This window comes from Gambusia affinis, linkage group LG02, assembly GCF_019740435.1.
Source record: "Gambusia affinis linkage group LG02, SWU_Gaff_1.0, whole genome shotgun sequence".
Classification (NCBI taxonomy): Eukaryota; Metazoa; Chordata; class Actinopteri; order Cyprinodontiformes; family Poeciliidae; genus Gambusia; species Gambusia affinis.
This window is the reverse complement of record NC_057869.1, coordinates 23,548,645-23,564,723: the sequence shown is the minus strand read 5'-3', so window position 1 is coordinate 23,564,723 and position 16,079 is coordinate 23,548,645. Positions and strand designations below refer to the sequence as shown.

General features: G+C 40.0%; 1 protein-coding gene across 1 annotated transcript; it reads left to right on the top strand.

The window, feature by feature from the left end:
- Nucleotides 1–3,456: 3,456 nt before the first annotated feature.
- On the top strand, nt 3,457–15,692 carry LOC122841451 (SHC-transforming protein 4-like). Its single transcript, XM_044134761.1, has 15 exons — nt 3,457–3,670; nt 3,797–3,883; nt 3,964–4,460; nt 5,365–5,435; nt 9,320–9,380; nt 9,459–9,578; nt 9,674–9,727; nt 10,969–11,020; nt 11,103–11,223; nt 11,301–11,499; nt 12,402–12,474; nt 13,935–14,031; nt 14,130–14,277; nt 14,996–15,228; nt 15,612–15,692. Exons 2-14 carry the CDS (start codon nt 3,832–3,834, stop codon nt 15,005–15,007), a joined length of 1,557 nt encoding a protein of 518 aa, XP_043990696.1. The 5' UTR covers nt 3,457–3,670; nt 3,797–3,831; the 3' UTR covers nt 15,008–15,228; nt 15,612–15,692.
- Nucleotides 15,693–16,079: the final 387 nt, after the last annotated feature.

Below are 16,079 nucleotides of genomic sequence, written 5' to 3'. Positions count from 1 at the left end.
TTCATGTAATCACAGTTGCCATATCCACCACCATATTTGCACATCTATTAAGATATATACATATATATCTTGTATACATATAGATAGATAGATATTCTTCCTTGGAAAATATCTACTATGTTGCATAAAAGGTTTATATTTTTACTGGTTTTCACCGCTGTTTTAGCAGAAATTTAGTCTCCGTTTAAGCATGAGGTTGACATACTCAGGGTGTAGTTTTACAAAATGACCACTAGGTGGAGAAAAAGCTCTGACAACTGACCAGTCAGAACTTCATTCAAAAAGATACGAACTTACTGTTTCACTCTGCCACAGTTATTTAAATGTCGTCTTGCAACAGTTTATTTCTTTGTTGTTCAAATTAATCAAAAGTATATACAAAGTATTTTACTGTATTGTGTCCTCAAACAGTTATTTCCAATATTATTCAGCTTTTAAGGTCTAAATGACTTTTCAGCTAAATCGCGATAACTTACCCATTATCTCCACTCATTTAACTCCATTCATTTTATTTCCAGTAAAGTTCATGCTTGTGTTTTTATATTTATTTTTTATTTTACATTTTCAGAAGCGTATTAATTGATGCATCGATTTTACTTTTTTCCCCCGCAAAACAACAAACATTCATTTGACATTTAGTTACTGTTTTATTTATTGCCACTATTTTATTGATCATAAATGTATATTCTGAAGTGCATTAACTTCCAAAAGGTAAATGGCTGGACGATTCCTGTTCGTATTTTCCAAATCTACAGGATTAGAGGGATATTCCATGTTAAAACGAGCTAAATTTCGATATGTTTTTACAAAGTATTTCACAAATCAATGCTTTTTGAGGCACATTTTCTCATTTTACTTGTTGAACATGGACAAATCTTGTTTACGTTGTACTGTAGATGATAACCACATTAACTTAATTTATTTTCTCTAATTGGTTAAAGGGAAATTCAGAATATGGAAACTGTTCTTCAATAAACAGCATGTTATGCATAACACAGGAACATTTACATTGTACCTGCTTCAATGCTGTTTGTTTTTATATGTAGGCATGCAATATTAGATATTACTGTAAGTAATATGTAATATACATATGACTTATTACCATAAGTAATATGGTAATACTTATTACCATATTACTTATAAGTAATATGGTAATAAGTATTACCATATTACTTATGGTAATAAGTAATATGGTAATATGTGAAATGTAATATGTGAAATATAATGATGAGAAATTTGCTCTCTTGTAAATCAATAAGTAATGAAACTAATAGAGAACACACAACATAAACTAAAATTTTTCATTGATAATGACTGAATTACCATTGCTAATTACCTGTCTTAATCTAAGGGAGGCAAAGTTTTTCTTGGCAGAATTACCAGAACTATTTCTAATGGAAGAAAGAATATGTGTGAGATTTATTTCTTAATGTCTTCGTCATATGGTTACATACATTTCTACAGTTTATTGTAGCATTATCTTTGAACTGTCAGACTTGGGTCAAATATTCTGGGTTTCCCTCCCCACGCTTCTGTTTAACCGGAGTTGTGGCCAGTCAGGTTTGTAGGCACACGATCTTTCAGATCTGCTCACAAATTGTCTCAAGCGTCGAGATCTGTCCTGCCTGATGGCCATTCCAAAATTCTTTGACTGTATGTTGAGAGCTATTGTCTGTTTTGGAAGACACATTTGCGCCTGAGCTTTAACTTCCTGGCTGATGTCTCAACACGTCGCTTCAACATTTGCACATAATGTTCTTTCCTCATGATGCCATCTATTTTACGAGATGTACCAGTTCCTCCTGCAGCAAAGCAGCCCCGAAACATGATGATGCCATCCCCATGCCTCACAGCTGGGATGGTGTTTCAAGGCTTACAAGCGTCCATCGTTTTCCTGCAGATGTAGCAATGGCCAAACAGTTCTGCATTAGTTTAATCAAACCACAGAACATGCCTCCAAGTAATGAAGGCCTGTAAACTGAAATATTGCTTTTTCATGCTTTTTTGCAGCAATGGGCTTCTTCCTTGCTGAGTAGCTTTTCATCGCTCGTTTATCAACCAAACACATCCATCTCTTGGGCACAGAACCCGTCTCCTTTCTGATGATGATGGCTGGACCTTCCCATCAGATCTACACGTGTTCATAATTGTTTGAACAGCTGAATGTGGCACCTCCATGAATCTGGACATCATTTTCCAAGGATGAACACACTTGTGCAGCGCCACAATTATCTTCCTTAGATATTGGCTGATTTTCTATATTCTTCTTCTTCTTCTTTTTTTTTTTTTAACTTTCCCATTGATTCAAACTAGAGAGCAGTGTATTTGAGGTGTGGACTTACAATACATCCACTGGTGTGTCTCCAGTTAACACAAATGTCTCAGTTAATCTGTCAGAGATTTCTAAAGCCACAAGATTTTCATCAATAGCTTTTCCTCCTTGTTTAACATTGTACTTTGTAGTTTTTCTGATCTGAAATACATTAATGAATAAATATGTGATTTATGTATCTTTTCATTGTTGTGACATGTAGCAAATAGAAGCAATTCTGGATACTGACCTAAAATAAGAGAAGTTAGGTCTGATTTAACTTCGGACAAGAAAAAAAAAACTAAATAGGTGTGTCTGTTTATTTACACAGTGTAAGTACAGTTATTACACTTTACTTACACTACATAAAGTTCTTAATATTTAATGTATTATATTATCACTACAAGATTTCCATGTATTTTGTGTGTTTTTCTATCTCTTGTTTGCATGTTTTTATTTGATCTGTATAAAGGTCTGTGCCATGTTGCTTACATCAGAGTAAAATGTCATGAAAACAGTTCAAAAATAGAACAGCGATGATCTTTTAATCGGCAACAAACTCTCTATGTAAAATACTCTCAACACTGGCGCCGGGTATAACGCTCCGATCTGAATCACACGGAAATGCAAATGTTTCATTTAATCCCCTTCCGCTTGTGCGCTCATGCGGGTCATTTGAATAATACCTTCATTAGATACACTACAAAATGTTTTCTTTTTTTCTTTCTTTCATTTTTTATCGCAGAGATCAAGTAAGCCCGACTATGTTCCTGCAAAGCAGATGGTAAAAAGTTAATTTCTTTCAGAAATCAGATAGGAAGCATTTTGAGGGGAGGAAGCCAAGCTAGTAATGCATTAATAATGCGCTTTAAAAGCATCTCCAAGGTGCAAGTGATGCTAACAGAGAGGGACAAATGCACTCTATTGGCTCTGCTTCAGTGTATAACTGTAGGTGTGTGGGCGTGTGTGTGTGTGTGTGTGTGAGAGAGAGAGAGAGTGCAGAGCATGAGTCACCCTGCCTTTCTGTGATTGGATGGTAGTTTATCGGTGAGGGAGGGGCAACAGTGCCTCAGGGTCCGTCTGTCAATCTCTCCTCTGGTTCATTCATACATTCATCTGCAGCGTCATAGAGAGAGGCAGAGGAAGTGAGCCAGAGCCTCTCATTCAAATCATTCATAAAAAAGTGACTTCATTCATAAAAGCTGCTCAGTTGTTCGATGCTTCAGAGAGAAAAACCCTGGAAGCCCGGTAAACTGACTGAGAAAGTGTTCAGTCTGGAGGTTTGAGACTTTACTCGGCATGACTGCAGCGGAGCAGACAGGATTGTAATCTACACAGGACAGCCCCAGACCCGTGAGGGTGAGTTGAATTTGCTGTGATGTGCTGTGGGAATCACATCTGATGATTCTCCCCAAACACGGGGATACATTTGTAAAGAAATCAGAATTTTGTTGCTTTTCTCAATGTTGTCATTAATGTTATCAGCTCCCTCGTTTCTTCGGCGTTCCAGTGCCCTGATTATGCGAGAGCAAACCATACCCAACTTCAAACCACAGACAGGACTTCTACCAGGCGGGTCTCTTTTAACGACATTTAATGAGAAGACATTTTCTGCTTATTTGTATCTTTACACTTTTCTCAATCGTCTGCAGGTATGCTGAAACGCACCAAATACAGCCCACTGCGCAATGACTCCTTGACATCTTTAGAGGATCGCCCTGAAAGATTGCTGCCCTCAAAGAGGGACCTTTGCCTAGACTCTGATTTTGCTCAGCTTGATCCCGGGACTCCATCTCCCCATGGATCATCCACCCTGAGGAACTTCGTGCCCCGTGTGGCCAGCATCCGGCTGCAAAGTCCCAACTGCCTGAGGAGAGTCCTGAAGGGACAAGCAAACACAATCAGAACTGCCAGTAAACGGGACGACAGAGCAGACTGGAGCTCTTCCTTCGGTGGGTCCTTCTCCTCTGGACCAGACCCAATTCACCTGGCTCTCCTCTCCACGAGGCGTCCCATCACGCTGCACCGGATGGCCAGCCTCCCCTGCGCCCCGTGCTCGCAGCAAAGTGACGGGCTCTGCCGCTTGAAGACAGTAGACGACTGTGTAGTGATGAGGACATCGAACAAAGCAGTTCACCATCACGTAAAGGTATACTCCTGATCACTCTCCATGCCTGCACACTCAAAATCTAGCAACAACTAATGCTGAGGAGAATTTCCATTCCATATGTTTGGGTTTAAGCATCACCACAGATTGTCTTTGTGAAGCACAGTTGGGTTTTCTGGATGTCTGTGTTGATTTTGATCAACAGTTTTCGGACAATCGTACACAAAGAAAGCCAAAGAAAGCACACAGACCCTTGTCTCATTCTGCTCTTTCCACACTATCATGCTCACTTTCATACGTCCCCCCCTCCAGTTCTCACGTACAGCTTCCTGTGTAGGCAGTAGTGACTCATCCTGGCTCTCTGCTCCTCACTAGATCAACTCTGCTTGCTTGCGTGCGTGCGTGTGTCTGTGTGTGTGTTTGGTATTAGCAGGGCTCATGCTGTCCCATAAACAGAGGTGTGATCTCGTGGGTGATTAGGACCAGGACTTGTGAACTGACCGATGGAGGAAAAGAGAACGGACTGTCTGCCTGTCCTTTATAAACAAGCATATACACACACACACACACACACACGCACACACACGTATCACACTTCCGCCCACTCACCCCACCCACATGTACACTTATTGATTGGAGCTGGGTTCACATCAATGGATTTACTCATCCCAGCTCCGGCCTATGGGGCCTGTTTTATTCGAACTCATGAACAATGGGAGGAGGGCTGCAAAAAGTGAGCAAATTGTCATCTGGTTGCATCAATGCCTCTACAATCATCGCCACTTATTTACTATCAAGTTGTGAAATCCGCGGTTTAATGACACTGTGGACATATACAGTGGATTTATAGAACAGAAAATCACAAGAGATCTGCCTAATGTTGCTTTCGATCATGTTTCTATCTGCTTGGTAACTGGTGTTTTGTTTATTTGCTTGTGTTTTGAAGTACATGGGTAGCGTGGAAGTGGTCCAGTCCATGAGGACACTCGACTTTGATACAAGAATGCAAGTCACACGGTACGATAACACACTCGTGGCAAAGATTGCAAATACCTACGTAAATGTGACTTCCTTCTTTCTTTCCTTCTTTCTTTCTTTCTTTTTAAGTAAATTTTCAAAACACTCAAAAACTTTCGTCCACAGTTTTGTATGGGTTTCCATGAAAGAAATGAATTTAGTGCAATTTAGAATAAGGGCTGTAACAACAAAATGTGCAAAAAGTGAAGTGCTGCAGATGCTTTCCAGATGTGCAGCTTACAGGAGCCCCTTCTAATATCTGGTTAATTGTCCCTTTAGTTACACCTTGATCAAAAGCCTTTGCACTCATCAACAAACCTGTGTCATTGTTCTGGATGGATATGGGACAGCAGGCTCTGCTTCTAAATTGTTCCACAAATTTCCAGTACAATTTCCAGTGTCTGTTTCAGTCAATGGACTTTATCAGTTCAGCAAACCAGTTTATTATGTGGGACCATTTATTTTGGATCGGTTGGTACACTGCTCTTCAACTTAAAGGCATCTCCAGCTTTCTGGAGGACTGTGTTGTATTCTGTACTTTATTTTTATCCCACTGGAGAACAGTCCTACTATTTTATTGGGTCTTTGTCTAAAATGTGTTTACTTGCTGATGGGAACAAAGGTGTTCCAGCAGTTTCCAGTTTAGGATCGACCGGACCCTTTCAGAGTTCTCCGGGTTTTTTTTCTGGACTTCTTCAACAATATATTTTTGTCTGAGGATGACAGGATTTGGGTCACGTGTTCGCAGCTTGTCAACAAGACAATAATCCCAAACACATTAAAACGTGTTTGGATTAAGCAGACTAGCTCCTGGCTCCGACCAATTGGAAATGAAACTGGCTACATTTAAAAGCTGGCACCGTGACAGGAAGCCAACGAATTTAATCGAGCTCTGCCATTTGGCCAAGAAAAGTGTCAAAAAATGTGACCGTATCTATCCCAAACTCCTGTCTAACAATGTGTAACTCACCCATAAGGATTATGAAATCGAAGACGAAGGTAAACATTTCACCAACACTCAAAGTGTTTTTTTTTTTTTTAGAAGTACAAGTTTAAAGTAAAAACTGCCTTACTTAAGCTTTGGGTGGTTTGTCTCAATTTCGGGACAAAGGCCTGTAACTACAAATGCAAATAATGCAGATTTTGAAATACGCGTACAATATAATCAACAGCCATGAAGTTGGAGAAGCTCAAAGGAGAAAAGATGTTTTCTCTGTCAGTAATGTGATTTAGAGTTGTCCACATACACGGACAGGAAGAGGTCATGGGGAGGTCTGGAAGTACAAGTAATCATTCTGAGAAAAGAGCTTGAAGGATTCCAGGAAGTCTGAAATTCACCAGACATTTTCTGCATTTCTACATTAGACCTATCTCAATTCAGGAGTCAGATATTTTTTTCTTCTTCAAATCAGCAGTTAATGAAATGCTCGTGTAAAGATAAAGATCGTGTAGTTTGAAAGAAAATTAAACATCATTCAAATTCAAACATTCGAACAATCTTCAAATTAAGTATTTAGACAGAAAAAGTCAATATATAGTTCTACTCGAGACACTTTGAAAAGAACTTTGAGTTCTTTATCCCGCAAAGTTAAATTCTATCAAAAAAAATAAAAATAAAAAAAGCTGAAGACCAAAATAAGGATAAAAAGAGGAACGTTTAAGCATTCGTCTAATGCATTATTGATATATTTGCTGATTTTGCGCATGTGTTTAGAAGAGTAGCGACATCCCTTTCGCTCCAAGCTTGACGTTATATTTGCCAAAGCGGGCATGTGTAGCTTATTATTTATTTTCAAAGAGGGGAAATGAAATTACATGTATAATGTTTCATAAACCGGGGCTTTCTCATCAACATTTGATATCGACATCCTAGTGCAGAATGCCAACACACAGCAACCTCTGTTAACAACAGCGCTGCTGAGTGATGGGCCAGAAAATCCAATTAGATTAATTTCCTCCTAATGATCTCTCATAGTCTTATTAAAAAGCGAGCTGGAGAGGGAGAACACATCCATTACATGAAACCCGTTTTCAAGGAGAAATGTTCTTCCAGGAAAACAACCTCGTTGCCTACACAGTTATGTGTCTTTTTATGCTTTCGCATTTCTGACCTGAGCATCTGCTCTCAGACATCATGGAGCTTTTTAACGTCTTCGGGGAACACATTTCCCCTGCAGTAAAACAAGAATCCACTTGTATGTAACCGTCTTTATTCTCTTGACCATAATTTTGTATGAAAAATGAACCTATAAAATAACACATCTAAGAACTTCTCTTCTGAGAGTTCTTACCAAAGACATTGGTAGGAACCCCTTCACTTAAGGAACAGGAACATGCTTTCACACACAGACACACACACACACAGAAAAATCAAGTCAGCCATGAAATCAGCACCAGTCCACCCGTCGATCTCCTGCTGCTTTTTGTCCTCATTCGTGCACAAGACCCTGAGATACTCGAACTCCCCCACTGGGGGGTGGACCATGTCCCCATCTCTATCCTTTTCCGGCTCAGGATCCCTCTAATTTGAAGGCACTGATCCTCATCCTGCCCACGTCATCCTCAGCTGCGTACCACTCCACAGAAAGCTGGAGATCGTGACCCGATGAAGCCAACAGGGCCACACCATCTACACAAAGCAGCGGTGCAGTCCTGCTCCCCCCACTGACATGCCGGGTGGTATTTTACTTTTTCTTTTTTTTTTGTAAGCTGTGTGCAAATATTGCCCAGCATTTTCCTGTTCCTTCTTCAGCCTGCAGTTTAGTGAACCATTTAACACTGTTTTACTCAACTGTGGTAGATTTTGATTTGCTAGACAACTGGGAAAGTTTACGGCATCACTTCGATCCACTTAAGTAGGTCCAGATGAGTTTTGCGTTGTGCATGCCTCATGTAACTAGATTTTTTTCCCCCTTGGATTCTTTAAATTCTTTAATGCTCAGTGTTCCCAATTTGTTAGCAAATAATTCAGTTAGTTGATAAACTGTCTAGTATTATCACTGTGCACCAGAGCACATGTTTCACTACAACGATGTTGAATTCCTTCCTTCCTTTTTACTCATTTTAACACACTGCTGCAATTTTGGCACTATTTTCTATTATATTTAGAGTTTATATTGATCATGAATCATTTTAACTTCAGTAAAATAGTTTCTATTAAGAACAATGTTTTTCAGAACAACAAAAAACTACTGATGCATGGATCAATTGACCAGAGTTTGGAATGAAGCTGGGAATTTCAACCGTTTTTTTTAAATCAGGAAACACATCCAGCCAACAACAGGAACTTTGATGCACTTTTGTGAGATTAATTTTAAGAAAATCATCTAAAGGTTAAGAACATAAGCTTTGAACTTATGGTGGAGTGAATGTTAACAAGCCTTTAAAATTTGGCTTTATCTGGTGGCTTTGTTTTTGTCAGTAGAGTTTGAATTAAATCCTTTAATTTGATTTTTATTGGGTGGGGGGGCAATGTGGTCTTTTTACCAAGACTAAATGTTTGAGTTATTTAGCCTAAAATATTAATTTTAGATTAAAAAAACCCAACAACAACTGCTAAATGAATTGTTTTGAAACCATATGCAATTTTAGCTTCTGAAATGTGGTAGATTTGCAATATAATACAACATTATTCTTAATTTTGTTTTTATAAAGTAGGATTTTATTTCACATACTACTATAAAAATATTTATTTGTGTTCTTCACCTGTCTAAGGTACTACAAGGAACAAATGTAACCCTGCTTGTTGTTCACTGGCTGCTTGAAATGTGGTTTTCCTCCTTTTGTCACATGCATCCCGAGTCACAGGACGCACAGAATCCCTTCTTTACAAAGGTACATCTCTGTGCTTGTGCGCGCGACTTCAAATCTGTGTTTGTGTGCAGGGAGGCAATTAGCAGACTGTGTGAGAGGACTTCAGTGAAATCTTTGCTGAAAACCAAGAGGGTAAGTGCGGTATAAACAAGCAGGGAGAGCATTCAGATGACGGACCGGTGGAGTAACTGGGGTTCTTGTCGTCATCAGCCTCCGTGTAAAGGGGTTTCTGCTGTTTTGGGTCAGATCGACATGCAGTTTTCTGGGAGCAGAGCCATCCTGACAGTGTCCACAGACAGTTTGTCTCTGATCACAGCCTCCAACTTACAGGTAACAACCGAATGCACGTTGAAATACGATATATTTTTTTGTTTCCAACAGCAGTATCCAAAACTGTTTGTGTTTCCCTCCCTTTTCCTCCACAGAGGATTGTCAACCATCCCATGCAGGGCATTTCATTTGCCTCCGGAGGAGACCCAGTAGGTTTTTTTGTTTTTGAATATTCCACATGAACAAACATTTTCAGGTTAATAGCAATGCAAAACATTTACTAGGTTTTATACAATGTATTGTATTGATTATGATATTATTTTTAAAATGTAGAATTAGGTCAGACAGCTTGAATTAAAATTTCTTTCCTGATTAAAGTCAATCTATTAGCTGAGATCGAGTTGTGCTAAGACTGAAGATTTAGAAGCTTAGCATGATTTAACCCAGCTTGTTGGTTTTCATTATTAAAATGCCAACTATAAAAAAGCTGATTAACACTGAACTTCCTGAGATCTCATTTAGGTCAGGTCTTTTATTACAATATATATATATATTTTTTAAATGCTCTTTTCTCATACATTTATGAAGAAGTTAATGATAAAATTTGGTTGCTAGAGGCCTAAATATATATAGGTTATTAATCATTTACCTCCCTGACCGATTTCGACAGAATTCTGACTTTAAAGTCAGAATTTTGTTATTTATTTATTTATTTGGTGGCGCTAATCCTCTTCCGTATTGGAGAATGAGCTGAGGGGATTAAAATAGTTTCAGGCTTGTTGAAAATATTTTCTGCTGACTCTACTCTTGAATCAGTATAAAACAAATGGCAAGGGGTTTATCAAACACACATGCACATGGAGGAGTGTGTAGGAAGAGGAGCAGCTTTGAGTAAGTAGCGACATCATTAATTAATATATGTTACAATACAGCAGCTCAGTCTGCAAAAATGAAGAATCATTCGCCGTATGGTCAGAGTAGCTCCACTTAAAACAGTCTGACGAACTTGTTTCTGTTTTAGTCACCATGTACCTATTTGACCGCTAGGGGGAACTGATGAGCTGTGTGTGTGACAGTATTATCTCTTAGTGAGTGTGGAAAACAGCTAGACCCAGTGAATTTCACACCCTTCATCCCATGACAAATGCACACACACATAACGCGGGAATAAAGTCTAACCCAAATTTGAAAAATTGCAGTTGCAAAACAGAAAACCTTTGGTTTTTCTAAGTGTTCTGGTGGCTGACTTCCATTAACAATAAAACTGATATTGATGTCTTCTCCTTTATTTTCATTAACATTGTTCTAACTCAGGTCAGGTCCAAAAATCTTAACTTTAACTTAAATCTGACTCTACACACTTTACCTCCATCTACAGATGTTGGACTTTAATGTGACATAATTATGCCCCTATCTATGACTAATTAAGCCTCTTTAAATGTATTCACAGGAGATGTCAGACTATATTGCATATGTTGCGAAGGACTTCTTCAATAAGAGAGGTAAGCCTCATTTACTAGGCCACAAAAAGCTCCACATATTCGAATTATGGGAATGATGCGTCTCCTTTTCACTATTGGGTAGAGTGCCATATCATGGAGTGTCCCCAAGGTCGGGCCAGTGAAATTATCAGCACCATCGGGCAGGCCTTTGAGACGCGCTTCCGGCAGCTTCTCAGCCAGACATCAACGCTCCTCTCCCCAAGGTCATAAAGTTATTAGTGACTCAGCATGTTGTCAGACACGGCAACATCTGAACACCACGGATGTGGTTTTTGTTCAGGTCTGTGGTTAGGATATGCCCAAAATGGAGTCCCACAGAGACATCGGTGGAGCAAAAGACCAAGCAGAAGGAAGAGGTCACCAAGCAGCTGGACTACTATAACGTCATCACAGGAAAAAACTTTTTTTCACTGGATGGCGGCAAAGAAGGCAAGCAGGTGTCAAAGGAGGCAAAGAAACAGGAACCTGATATTCAGGAGGTAAGAGAGCTTTAAAATCTGTTATGTGCTCAGTTGAACTATCTTACCATACACAATCATGAGTCAAAACTGTCTTGGGTCATATTTTGCTCTTTCTAACATTTTGTGACTCATTTTGATGCCGTTTCCTCCTGTACTTGATTCCTGCTACCATCTATGCTGTTAGCCTATAGCTAAAAGCTAATAACCTGGAAGTAGTAGTAAGGAGAACACTAAATAAAACATTTGTCGTCCTGGTGATAATTTGTAATTTAACAAATTGATCTTGGATACATATCTTTTGTATAGTTGAGGAGCTCAGTGACTCAGTTCCCCGATGCAAGCTGCAGGACGTAGCTGAAAGCATTAGGGTTAGTTTATTTAGCTGAGTTAATAAAAAGTAAATAAATAAAGTTTTGTCCTTCAATTTAAGCAATAGATTGTAATATTTGAAACATGATCACTTCTAAAACATAAATGTTTCCTTTTTTTAATTGTTCTGAATTACTTCATTAAAGCCAGTCATTTATCCGATCACACCTCAGGGTGGCTCTGTACAGCGAAACTCCGTCTGTGGGTCACTGGGGAGGAACTGAACAGGAAATGCCTTTATGAGTAGTTTGTAATAGAGGACGCTCTTCAGTCACTTCCAACAATCGTTGTGAGAATTGAATCAGCGACTTTCCTGTCACGACCTCACATCTCTACCCTTCAGGCCACGGCTCTCGTTACGTTCACAAACAGCTGCGCACGCAGGACACACACACGCACACCCCCGCGCACACACTTTGACACACACACACACACGCACACACACACACACACACACACACACGCACACACACACACACACACACACACACACACACACACATTGACAAAGATATCTGTTACAGTTGGTTTGCATGACTCATCTGTTGCAGGTCTGCTTGTCTCGTCCGGTTTCGCTGCATGAGAACTACTCCGTCAGAGAAGAAACTTCAGCTCCATCTGCAGGTGAATGTCAGAGATGAGGCTGCAGGAGAGACAGCACCGTTCTGTGGACGGTGGAGGTTTACACAGGACTGACGCATTGAAAAGTTTCCGAACACTTTTTCAACATTTTGCTTAACACTCAATAATCTTATTCTTAGGCTGAGTTCACACTGCAGACTGAAATGACCCACTTCCGATATTTTGTCCAATCGTAGCTTTGTTTTTTTTTTTTTTTGTCGTGGCCGTTCACACTGCCACACACATATGCCACCTGTTTGTGTTCTGCAGTCTGAACGTGCAAAGGACCTGAAAGTGTCCCGCATGCGCAGTAGAGGGCGCAATAGCTTTCAGCGTTGTCTGTGTTCTGTCAACCGCCATAAAAAGAAGTACTCAGTGTTTGCGGAAGTAAACATGGAGGCTAACGGTGGAGCATAGCTTACATATTTGAAATTGTATTAACAACTTAATCCTCCTTATAGTCCGTCGTGGTTGTTGTTATACGTCCCGCTATTCTGCGTATCAGGGCGCAGAATAGTGAGATTTGTCCAGTATCAGTGACGTTCAGTACGGATGAATGTGACCTGAACATTAGCTCGCATTTGAATCGGATACTATCGGATATGGGTCACATTCGAATCTGACCTGTGCTGTTCAGACTGTCATGAAAAGATCAGATACAGGTCGCATTTCGTTAAAAAAAAAAAAAAAATCGGAATTGGGTCACTTGAGGAGCAAATAATTCACTTAATAAGTCAAAGGCAGAGTTTGACTAACTTCAGTCTTAGACATACTAACTTAACAGGTGGACATCAGTTGGTGTTTGATCTGTTTAAACTGCCTGATTAATATGTTAAGGTGCGACCTGTTGTGTATCTTAAAATATTTTGTTTCATAATTTACTATAGTGTAGTATTTATTTTTGGAAAATTATTTAGTATAGTAGCAGTGAGAGTTTTGCAGGATTATTCATTCGCAACTTGAAATAAATCACTGATTGTACAACGGCTGTGTGTAAGTTGGTGCACACTTGAGATTTAACAGAGAAGCCTAGGCCATTGTGATTTGATTAAATGTACAAACATAGTCAAAACAGGAACCGATATGTTCACGCCAGCTGCTAACAAAAAATTTCCCATGGAACAGTATGATGTGCTTCTTAAAAAAGGATATAAATCCAACTTTGTGTGTTTAAATTTAAATTACTAATTTTTTTTCTTCAGGCGATTGTTTGGGATAGCCCTTCTATGACACACAGGAACTGGGTGAAATCTGTCAAAATATAGACATTATTGGCTTTAGGCTAAAACACTATTTTGAATCTCAAGCAGGAGCTTCAGCTCCTTTACATGAAGATTTTGTGCAAGTTGAAACACGTGTATTCCAGCTGATAATATCCTGCAAATCTTGTATGAATGCACTGCACACCAATGAAATTCATCTCTCTTTTTTCCTCCATTTCCTCTTGGTTTTGTCTCCACCAGACTCTGTGCAGTGTGATGACAGCGGAGAGCAACACTCTCTCCTCCTCAACACCCCAGGCCAGAGCTTAATTTACCAGGAAGTCTGGTTCCACGGCAGGTGGGGAGAATCATCATACCAGCAAATTTTCAGGTTTTTTTCTCTCTCTTTTTTTTATTTTTATGATTTCACAGCGTTTTCGTGTCCCTCGTTTCCAGGCTGGACAGAGAACAGGCGGAGTCTCTCCTCACCTGCAGCGGGGATTTCCTGGTCAGAGAAAGCAGCTCGGCCTCCGGCCAATACGTCCTCAGTGGGATGGAGGGCGCCACTGTGCGACATATACTGCTTGTGGATTCACACGGGCAGGTAGTGTGCTGTTACCCTGCCTCTTTAATTTGAACTCATTTTGACACGAAACAGACATAAACTTCATTGCATTTAACCTGGATTCTAAGTGACAGAGCGACACAAGGTAAGGCATACATGTGAAGTAAAAGGCAAGCCTAAAAAGTCGAGGCGATCCACACAACCTGACGAGCTTAGCTCAGCAAGTAGAGCATTAATCGGAAAGGAAGCTAAGAGCATCAAATCGTATTTGGAGGAGCTGCAGCTATAAGAAGAGACCACTCAGGTGGGACAATCTGATGACAGGGCAGATTTTGGCTGCACACTCCACAGTGCCCGCATAACAGATGAGATTGGCAAATTGTGGAAAGAAAACGATAGGAAGTCCTGCTTGAAGTTGGCCTCAAGCAGTGGAGGGGGCAAAGCAAATATGTGGATCTATTTTTTTAAACCTAATACTGCACACTAGCCTAAACTACATCTGTCAAACTAAAGGACCGTGGGGCAAATCCGGACCGCCATAGCTACTTATGTGGCCCTCAAGACTCTAGAAAGCCTCATAAATAACCCTTCAAGATAACAATTGTGGGCTTAGATGTTATTTTATTAGTCAAATCAATTCAGTTTGTATAGTGCCAAATGGAATTAATGTGAAGATATATGTTCAACTGTTTAATTTTAAGAATAGCTTTAATATTTTAACTGTTCAACAGGCTACTTTTAATGCATTCTGACACAGCAGGTGTCATGAAATTCGGTGAAGGTGGTGAGGCAGATGCAGCGGACCCAGGTTTAGGAAACGAAATGATGATTTTAATGTCGATACCAAAAAATACAAAGTCCAACAACCCAGGCAGCACAGCGAGAGCAGAAGGCTAAGACTCAATAACTGGTAGCAACCTGGAAACTAAATGGACGGCAAGTAAGACAGGACAGCTACGACAAGGACCCAATAAAGAACAAAAAACACAGGTGGGTATAAATACACAGAGGGTAACCAAGGAGCGAGACACACCTGGGAACAATCAAGGGGTAGACGGGACAAGACGGAGACTCAATAGACACAAAAACCTAAAATAAACACAGAAAAACTCAAATCCCCACAGCAGGCCCTTTGAGGACATGTATAATCTCTGTGTGGCCCGAAATGAAAATGAGTTTGTCATCCCTGCCCTAAACAAACAATCCTCATGGTGGAACATAGTGGGGGCAGCATCATGCTGTGGGAATACTTAGTTTAGATGATGGCATATTTATGTTTTAGGATGGTCTAGACTAAAATTAAACAGATAATCTTTTATGAATGCTTCAAGTGGATTGAAAACAGATGTTTTCATCTGTTTTTGTGTGATCAGGTGCGAACACGGGACCAGGTGTTCCAGAGCGTCGGTCACCTGGTGCGATTCCACATGGAGAAGCAGACGCCCATCTTCTCTGGAAGCAGCAAGCTGCGTCTGAAGCAGCCAATCCTGCAATCCCAGTAACACAGAGAGACTATGTAAATGTAAATACAAGATCTGAAAAAAAAAGAAACAATAAAAAAAATCAATAAATAAATAACGTACATCATCACATTTATAGCAGCCTGACAAAAATAAACAAACTGTAAATTCACAAGTTCAGAATTACAGTGAGCTGTGACTTTTTGAGGGCGGAAAAATGTGTGTACAGTTCATGAGCTTTCTTCCTGTCCGTTTGTTTCTGTCCGTCATGAGTAACTTGTCAGCTCCTCCGTCCCACATTGAGAGCAGCTGCTCGCCTGCAGAACATCCGGCCTCCTCCATGCAGACTTTGCTGGCCTTTACGCGACGTTTAAGCACAAT